Raw genomic sequence first — 10,109 nt, 5'->3', positions numbered from 1 at the left:
AGCTTGCTAGCGGTGCAGCTAGTAGCTTCCGTTGTGCAAGCGACGTCACCCGCCCCGAGACCCAGAAGTACTCCTCCCCCCCAGAGGTACTGACCATAGTTCTGGAGGGGTCCCTGGTTCCAGGCCAAGGTGGTACTCCTTCCCCCCCCCCCCCCAGAGGTACTGACCATAGTTCTGGAGGGGTCCCTGGTTCCAGGCCAAGGTGGTACTCCTTCCCCACCCCCCAGAGGTACTGACCATAGTTCTGGAGGGGTCCCTGGTTCCAGGCCAAGGTGGAAGTGCGGAAATACACAACCGAAATATTTCTGAGTAAACAGCGCTGTGTTTTCTTCAGGACATCTTTACCTGTGTGGCCACCTTGCCGTAGTCGATCCATCGGACACTAGCGAAGTTGGTAGACTCGGCACAGTTGAAGCCGTGGTTGAAGCCAGCGTGGTAACCATAGGGAAAGGTTATCATAAACTCCCCTGCCTCCTGGGTGATCTGGAGAGACGGGGGGAGGAGGGAGTTACTGAGGAGAAAACCACTGGCAAATTTCCTTTAGCAATTCTATCCATTTGTCCCCATTGAGATCCCTTGAAAGAATAGAGAAAACGCCCACATTACTCTTGAAGACAGGATCACCTGTGTTTGTCTAGCTAACGTATCAGCCTGCATCAGATGTACACAACCTCTCTCCTAAGACCAGGTCAAGGAGTGAACTGCAACACTACATACAACCAGTCAATACATAAACACAATGAACTGAAGTGAAGACCTGTTGTAATGTTTGTAAAGATGACTAAAAGTGAGGTTTGTGGTCGTGTAGAAGAGTGTGTTCTCTCACTATGGTAACGGTAGCTAAGATGAAATGGTTTAAAAAGTGGCAGTTAGAAACTTGTCAAGTTTTCCTACCTTGTCGAAGGGGATGCTGTACTTCTTCAGGATGGAGGGGGAGATCAGGGTCATCTTGTGACGGAGAAAAGCCTCACACCCTTTAAACCCGTTGTGGAAGAAACCTGAAAACACACACACACAGAACGTGGAGAGACTGTTAAACAGATTGACAGAGTAAACACACTGCTATTGGTACAAGAACTTATATCTATCCTCTTAAGGCCGCGTTTACACAGCCAGCCCAATTATTGGCTAAATAACTATTAAAAAACGGCAAAAGATCAGAATTGGGCTGCCTGCGTAAACGCAGCCTAAGTGTTCTACTTTCAAGTTAAACTTTGACTATAAATATTACCTGTAGCCAGTCTCTCTAGCCTCTTCCCGTGCTCAGGGGGGATGGCATACCTGGAGACAGAGACAGCGTTTATACTGTTAATATACCTGGAGACAGAGACAGCGTTTATACTGTTAATATACCTGGAGACAGAGACAGCGTTTATACTGTTAATATACCTGGAGACAGAGACAGCGTTTATACTGTTAATATACCTGGAGACAGAGACAGCGTTTATACTGTTAATATACCTGGAGACAGAGACAGCGTTTATACTGTTAATATACCTGGAGACAGAGACAGCGTTTATACTGTTAATATACCTGGAGACAGAGACAGCGTTTATACTGTTAATATACCTGGAGACAGAGACAGCGTTTATACTGTTAATATACCTGGAGACAGAGACAGCGTTTATACTGGTAATATACCTGGAGACAGAGACAGCGTTTATACTGTTAATATACCTGGAGACAGAGACAGCGTTTATACTGTTAATATACCTGGAGACAGAGACAGCGTTTATACTGTTAATATACCTGGGAGACAGAGACAGCGTTTATACTGTTAATATACCTGGAGACAGAGACAGCGTTTATACTGGTAATATACCTGGAGACAGAGACAGCGTTTATACTGGTAATATACCTGGAGACAGAGACAGCGTTTATACTGTTAATATACCTGGAGACAGAGACAGCGTTTATACTGTTAATATACCTGGAGACAGAGACAGCGTTTATACTGTTAATATACCTGGAGACAATGTTTATAATGGTAATATTGCTGTAGACAGAGACAATGTTTGTCAGGTTAATAGATAATGTAAATACTAAACTAGCCTTATGGGTAGGTCTTATGTAGAGGGAGACAAACTGTTCAGATGTTCCATCATTTACAGTGACAATACTGCCACCTAGTGGTGAGCCTTGGAATTACAACTATTCCAAAGTTCCTGCCATAGAACCAGGAGAAGTCTTTTAGAATTCCCTCAGGGTTCCTAGGCATTCCATTTCACTCCCACCTCTACCATCAGAAGACCATACTATCTGCCACATATTCACCTGTCAGTCTGAGATAAGGGTGTGTGTGTGTGTGTGTGTGTGTGTGTGTGTGTCTGCCAGATCAAGTAAAGGGGAGAGATGAGGACTGCCCCAGGAGTGGCAGAGGTGAGGGGTGAGGAGGGGTTGAGAGAAGAGCTTCTCTGTGCTGCTAGCCTCCAGGGAAAGACTGTCAAAATGGGGAGAACTGTGTGTGTGTGTGTGTGTGTGTGTGTGTGTGTGTGTTGCAGGGCTTCCTGCTCTAATGAGCAGCAGTATACCTCCAGAGGAAGAGAGAGATGGGCAGACTAAGAAAAGGAGAGAGGGAGGAGGAAAGAGGGAGTGAGACAAGCTGACGAGGGAGGAATAAAGGAGTCATTCCTCCCTGCCTCCCTTTCCACCCATCTGTCCCTCCAACCCTGCCTCCCTTTCCACCCATCTCTCCCTCCAACACTGCCTCCCTTTCCACCCATCTCTCCCTCCAACCCTGCCTCCCTTTCCTCCCATCTCTCCCTCCAACCCTGCCTCCCTTTCCACCCATCTCTCCCTCCAACACTGCCTCCCTTTCCACCCATCTCTCCCTCCAACGCTGCCTCCCTTTCCACCCATCTCTCCCTCCAACACTGCCTCCCTTTCCTCCCATCTCTCCCTCCAACGCTGCCTCCCTTTCCACCCATCTCTCCCTCCAACCCTGCCTCCCTTTCCACCCATCTCTCCCTCCAACGCTGCCTCCCTTTCCACCCATCTCTCCCTCCAACGCTGCCTCCCTTTCCTCCCATCTCTCCCTCCAACGCTGCCTCCCTTTCCACCCATCTCTCCCTCCAACGCTGCCTCCCTTTCCACCCATCTCTCCCTCCAACGCTGCCTCCCTTTCCTCCCATCTCTCCCTCCAACCCTGCCTCCCTTTCCACCCATCTCTCCCTCCAACGCTGCCTCCCTTTCCACCCATCTCTCCCTCCAACACTGCCTCCCTTTCCTCCCATCTCTCCCTCCAACGCTGCCTCCCTTTCCACCCATCTCTCCCTCCAACCCTGCCTCCCTTTCCACCCATCTCTCCCTCCAACGCTGCCTCCCTTTCCACCCATCTCTCCCTCCAACACTGCCTCCCTTTCCTCCCATCTCTCCCTCCAACGCTGCCTCCCTTTCCACCCATCTCTCCCTCCAACCCTGCCTCCCTTTCCACCCATCTCTCCCTCCAACGCTGCCTCCCTTTCCACCCATCTCTCCCTCCAACGCTGCCTCCCTTTCCACCCATCTCTCCCTCTAACCCTCCCTCCCTTTCCTCCCATCTCTCCCTCCAACGCTGCCTCCCTTTCCTCCCATCTCTCCCTCCAACGCTGCCTCCCTTTCCTCCCATCTCTCCCTCCAACGCTGCCTCTCTGTTTGTCTGAGACAACATGCTACTAAATAACCCCACATAACTATCCCCTACCAGGACTTGGGCTCTCCAAAGTGCAGGTAGTTGATGCTGTAGAGGTCCATGTCTTCAGTGTGCCAGGAGAAGCTGGTCTTCCACATGCCAAAGTACAGGTAGGGTGTGTTGACCCCCTGGATAGAAACACCACAGTCCTCTTCAATCACATCCAGGATGGAGTTGAGGTGGCCGATGTTCCACTCCTCTATACCCTGGAGAAGGGAGAGAGGAGGAGGAGGAGAGAGGGAATTAGAGGTCCTCTGTAGCTCAATTGGTAGAGCACGCTGCTTGTAACGCCAGGGTAGTGGGTTCGATCCCCGGGACCACCCATACGTAAAAATGTATGCGCACATGACTGTAAGTCGCTTTGGATAAAAGCGTCTGCTAAATGGCATATTATTATTATTAGAGGAAAGACAGAAGCGAGAGAGAGAAGATGGAAAGTAGCTAGATAGAGTTGAGGTGGCCGATGTTCCACTCCTCTATACTATACCCTGCACCAGGAGAGAGGAGAGGACATGCTGGGATGATTAGAAAGCGATATACAGGGAGTGAAATTACAGTGATCACCATGATCAGTGATGAGTGAGAGAGAGAGAGAGAGAGAGAGGAGAGAGGAGAGAGGAGAGAGAGAGAGAGAGGAAGGAGAGGGAGAGAGAGAGGAGAGAGGAAAGAGGAGAGAGAGAGAGAGAGAGGAGAGAGAGAGGAGAGAGAGGAGCGAGGAGAGAGACATGGAATAAGATGGAAAAGGGTTTGAAAACGGATGAAGAGAGAGACTGATATTCTATGCTTCCTGAGACATCTACCTCGTCATAGAGGCTCCCGGGGACGTCAGCTCCATATATGGGAGATACGAAGGTCACATTCTTCCAGTACTTCCTCTCCAGGTCCTCATAGTTCAGGTAACGGGGAGTACAGTATCTGGAGAGAGAAAATAGTAACATTAAAAACGTAAATGTCAACGGGGACAGCGATCATTTAGAATGATAAAAGGCATCATGTCGGCACATAAACTTCTAAGTAAATTACATTCTAGAATGTGCTATAGACCACCCCTCTGTTCTATAGACCACCCCTCTGTTCTATAGACCACCCCTCTGTTCTATAGACCACCCCTCTGTTCTATAGACCACCCCTCTGTTCTATAGACCACCCCTCTGTTCTATAGACCACCCAGTCAGACAACAGGTGAAACCATAGATCTGTTCTATAGACTACCCCTCTGTTCTATAGACTACCCAGACAGACAACAGGTGAAACTATAGATCTGTTCTATAGACCACCCCTCTGTTCTATAGACTACCCAGACAGACAACAGGTGAAACCATAGATCTGTTCTATAGACTACCCCTCTGTTCTATAGACTACCCAGACAGACAACAGGTGAAACTATAGATCTGTTCTATAGACTACCCAGACAGACAACAGGTGAAACCATAGGGTTTCAGACATGAAAAGGATCTTGATTTCTCAGACTGACTTGTCGCTGTTGTTTGTTTGTCTGTTTGTTTACTGTGCCTCTGTCTTTGTCGTGTGTGTGTGCGTGTGCGTGTGTGTAGTTACTGACTTGTCACTGTTGGCGAGGCGTCTGAACTCCTTAACGCTGAGGGGTTTCTTCTGGATGTTGTACTGAGTGAACAGGCCTGATTGACCAGCAACCATCTGCTGTATAGGAGCATGGATCACCAGGTCATCAATATCATCATAGCTACACCGAGGACGCCAGCCCTTAGGAGGAATTACCTGGAGACAGGTAGAGGGGAGGGGGGGGGGTTATTACCTGGAGACAGGTGGGGGGGGGGGGGGGGGTTATTACCTGGAGACAGGTAGAGGGGGGGGGGGGGGGGGGGTTATTACCTGGAGACAGGTAGAGGAGAGAGGGGGGGGGGGGTCATTACCTGGAGACAGGTAGGGGGGGGGGGGGGGTTATTACCTGGAGACAGGTGGGGGGGGGGGGGGGGGGGTTATTACCTGGAGACAGGTAGAGGGGGGGGGGGGGGGTTATTACCTGGAGACAGGTAGAGGAGAGAGGGGGGGTTATTACCTGGAGACAGGTAGAGGAGAGAGGGGGGGGGTTATTACCTGGAGACAGGTAGAGGAGAGAGGGGGGGTTATTACCTGGAGACAGGTAGAGGAGAGAGGGGGGGGTTATTACCTGGAGACAGGTAGAGGAGAGAGGGGGGGGTTATTACCTGGAGACAGGTAGAGGAGAGAGGGGGGGTTATCACCCGGAGACAGGTAGAGGAGAGAGGGGGGGGGTTATTACCTGGAGACAGGTAGAGGAGAGAGGGGGGGGTTATTACCTGGAGACAGGTAGAGGAGAGAGGGGGGGTTATTACCTGGAGACAGGTAGAGGAGAGAGGGGGGGGGTTATTACCTGGAGACAGGTAGAGGAGAGAGGGGGGGTTATTACCTGGAGACAGGTAGAGGAGAGAGGGGGGGTTATTACCTGGAGACAGGTAGAGGAGAGAGGGGGGGGGTTATCACCTGGAGACAGGTAGAGGAGAGAGGCTGATAATCCCCAAATTACACTCAGACTAGCACACACATAGGTTGTTCTCTCATCTTTCCCGATCAGACACACACCAAACACACTTCCAGTCCTACTCTCAGGCACACACTCCCCTCCCCACACACACACCTTGGCAAGGCCAGCACGGTGCGCCCCCTGGGACTCCATGTAGGCCAGGTACTGGTTGAAGTCTCTGAATTCCTCCATGGTGGGCCTGAAGGTCATGATCTTGCAGGAGGGGTTAACAGGGCCGTAGACCTCTGCCCCCGCCATCCTGCCTGGTTACACAGATGGAGCCTTGACAGAGGAAATAGCTCAGCCTTATTATAATGGTATTACAGTAATATGTTCTATTACCTAAGGGGGAAGCGGTATAATAACATCCTAAGGAAGCAGGGCAGGAGGGGTTAACAGGGCTGTAGACCTCTGCCCCAGTCATCCTGCCTCAACAAATTAAACCTGGATAGAGAAAGGTTATATAATATAACAGTATATTATAACACAGGCTAGGGCCGTAGACTGCCTGACTAGACTGATAAAACACAGGCTAGGGCCGTAGACTGCCGGACTAGACTGATAAAACACAGGCTAGGGCCGTAGACTGCCGGACTAGACTGATAAAACACAGGCTAGGGCCGTAGACTGCCTGACTAGACTGATAAAACACAGGCTAGGGCCGTAGACTGCCGGACTAGACTGATAAAACACAGGCTAGGGCCGTAGACTGCCGGACTAGACTGATAAAACACAGGCTAGGGCCGTAGACTGCCGGACTAGACTGATAAAACCTAGAGATACATAGAGATGCTAGATCATACAGTGGGGGAAAAAAGTATTTAGTCAGCCACCAATTGTGCAAGTTCTCCCACTTAAAAAGATGAGAGAGGCCTGTAATTTTCATCAACTATGACAGACAAAATGAGAAAAAAAATTCCAGAAAATCACATTGTAGGATTTTTAATGAATTTATTTGCAAATTATGGTGGAAAATAAGTATTTGGTCAATAACAAAAGTTTCTCAATACTTTGTTATATACCCTTTGTTGGCAATGACACAGGTCAAACGTTTTCTGTAAGTCTTCACAAGGTTTTCACACACTGTTGCTGGTATTTTGGCCCATTCCTCCATGCAGATCTCCTCTAGAGCAGAGATGTTTTGGGGCTGTCGCTGGGCAACACAGACTTTCAACTCCCTCCAAAGATTTTCTATGGGGTTGAGATCTGGAGACTGACCTTGAAATGCTTCTTACGAAGCCACTCCTTCGTTGCCCGGGCGGTGTGTTTGGGATCATTGTCATGCTGAAAGACCCAGCCACGTTTCATCTTCAATGCCCTTGCTGATGGAAGTAGGTTTTCACTCAAAATCTCACGATACATGGCCCCATTCATTCTTTCCTTTACACGGATCAGTCGTCCTGGTCCCTTTGCAGAAAAACAGCCCCAAAGCATGATGTTTCCACCCCCATGCTTCACAGTAGGTATGGTGTTCTTTGGATGCAACTCAGCATTCTTTGTCCTCCAAACACGACGAGTTGAGTTTTTACCAAAAAGTTCTATTTTGGTTTCATCTGACCATATGACATTCTCCCAATCCTCTTCTGGATCATCCAAATGCACTCTAGCAAACTTCAGACGGGCCTGGACATGTACTGGCTTAAGCAGGGGGACACGTCTGGCACTGCAGGATTTGAGTCCCTGGCGGCGTAGTGTGTTACTGATGGTAGGCTTTGTTACTTTGGTCCCAGCTCTCTGCAGGTCATTCGGTTGCTGACTTCGTCGGGAGAGGTTGTGTTTTTCTCTAGCAGGAGGTAAGCTTGGCTTCTCATATGGTGTTGAGTAAAGCTTAAACCATGTATTTAGATCGTAGGTAGGTAGTTTATTTAGGTAGTTATTGTAGGTTTCCGTAGGCAATTATTGTTGGTAAGTATTGTTTACGTATTGTTTAAGTATTGTTACGGCGGACCCCGGCGAAGCACGAGGCTAGCTAGCTAGCGGGTAGCTACTGGTAACGTTTATTGGTTATTATCTGTTTAGTGCAATGGTGGAGAGTGGTTTCCAATGTTAATGTGCTAGCTAATGTGCTAGCTAGCTAGCCAACGTTTAATTTTTTTGCTGCGTTATGAAAGGAACTCGACACGGACATGAATGATCTGTTTTGTGTGTTAACACACTCTTGGTATGCTAGCTAGCTAGCGGGTAGCTACTGGTAACGTTTATTGGTAATTATCTGTTTAGTGCAACGGTGGAGAGTTGTTTCCAATGTTAATGTGCTAGCTAACCAACGCTTATTTTTTTGCTGCGTTACGAAAGAAACTAGACACGGACATGAATTATCTGTTTAGTGTGTTAACACACTCTTGGTGGTTTGTTGTAACCAAGTATTGGTGCTAAACTGTGTGTTATTGGATGCTAGCATGCTAGTTAGCTATGGCGTCATAGCTAGGCATCGTGGGCTGTTGTGGTTAGTTACTGTGGGTTGGCATTGTTGTTCGGCGGTGCCGGGGGTAGCACGAAGCTAGCTAGCTAGCCGTTCTTCAAACAAGGTCAACACAGTGGCCATTGCTAGCTAGCCAACAGACACGGACACGAATTATCTGCTTAGTGTGTTAACACACTATTGGTGGTTTGTTGTGACCAAGTGTTGGCGCTAAACTGTGTGTTTTTGGATGCAAGTGTTGGTGCTAAACTGTGTGTTTTTGAATGCTAGCATGCTAGTTAGCTATGGTGTCTTAGTTAGCTAGCTGAATAAAGTGGGTTGAGTCTATTCCTTTAAACATTGAACCGCTGTGGTTCACAACAATTCTGATTTCTAAAGGTGGAAGTTGGTAGAGTTTTTGTTCGGGTGGTTCAGTGAAACAATTATAGTTGTTAGAAGTAGAAGTTTTTGGTGAGGGAGGCCCTGCTCTCTACTGTCCCAGATGTTTAGTTCATTTCATTCCGATCTCCTCTGCATTATTGTAGCCATTTGCTACAGCCTGTCAACTATGACTCTGCCTATCCCTGTTCTCTCCTCTCTGCACAGGCTACACAAACGCCCCACACCGCGTGGCTGCTGCCTCTCTAACCTGGTGGTCCCTGCACGCACCCCACACCTGGAGTTCCAGGTCTCAGGCAGCCTCTGGAACTGCCGTTCTGCTGCCAACAAAGCTGACTTCATCCCAGCCTATGCTAATCTCCAGTCCCTCGACTTCCTGGCGCTGACGGAAACATGGATTACCACTGAAAACACTGCTACTCCTACTGCTCTCTCCTCGTCTGACCATGTGTTCTCGCATACCCCGAGAGCATCTGGTCAGAGGGGTGGTGGCACAGGAATCCTCATCTCTCCCAAGTGGACATTCTCAATTTTTCCCCTAACCCATCTGTCTATCTCCTCATTTGAATTCCATGCTGTCACAGTCACTAGCCCATTTAAGCTTAATATCCTTGTCATCTATCGCCCTCCAGGTTCCCTTGGAGAGTTCATCAATGAGCTTGACGCCTTGATAAGTTCCTTTCCTGAGGATGGCTCACCCCTCACAGTTTTGGGGGATTTCAACCTCCCTATGTCCACATTTGACTCATTTCTCTCTGCCTCCTTCTTTCCACTTCTCTCCTCTTTTGACCTCACCCTCTCACCGTCCCCCCCTACTCACAAGGCAGGCAATACGCTTGACCTCATCTTTACTAGATGCTGCTCTTCTACTAATCTCACTGCAACTCCCCTCCATGTCTCCGACCACTACTTTGTTTCCTTTTCTCTCTCGCTCTCCTCCCACACTACTCACTCTGCCCCTACACAGATGGTAATGCGCCGCCGCAACCTTCGCTCTCTCTCTCCCACTACTCTCTCCTCTTCCATCCTATCATCTCTTCCCTCTGCTCAATCCTTCTCCCTCCAATCTCCTGATTCTGCCTCCTCAACCCTCCTCTCCTCCCTTTCTGCATCCTTTG

At 48.9% G+C, this 10,109-nt stretch overlaps 1 protein-coding gene across 1 annotated transcript; it reads right to left on the bottom strand.

The window, feature by feature from the left end:
- Positions 1-345: 345 nt before the first annotated feature.
- LOC311122423 (lysine-specific demethylase 4C-like) lies at positions 346-6,451 on the bottom strand (the record flags this gene model as incomplete). Its single annotated transcript, XM_084196779.1, has 7 exons — positions 6,306-6,451; positions 5,232-5,407; positions 4,471-4,585; positions 3,683-3,876; positions 1,232-1,281; positions 895-998; positions 346-483 (listed from the first exon to the last, which is right to left on the bottom strand). Coding segments are annotated over exons 1-7 (921 nt in total), but the record flags the coding sequence as incomplete, so codon positions are not given.
- Positions 6,452-10,109: the final 3,658 nt, after the last annotated feature.

Source organism: Coregonus lavaretus (assembly GCF_964263955.1).
Source record: "Coregonus lavaretus genome assembly, contig: HAP1_SCAFFOLD_5614, whole genome shotgun sequence".
In the NCBI taxonomy this organism is placed as follows: Eukaryota; Metazoa; Chordata; class Actinopteri; order Salmoniformes; family Salmonidae; genus Coregonus; species Coregonus lavaretus.
This window is presented reverse-complemented; position numbering and strand designations above follow the sequence as displayed.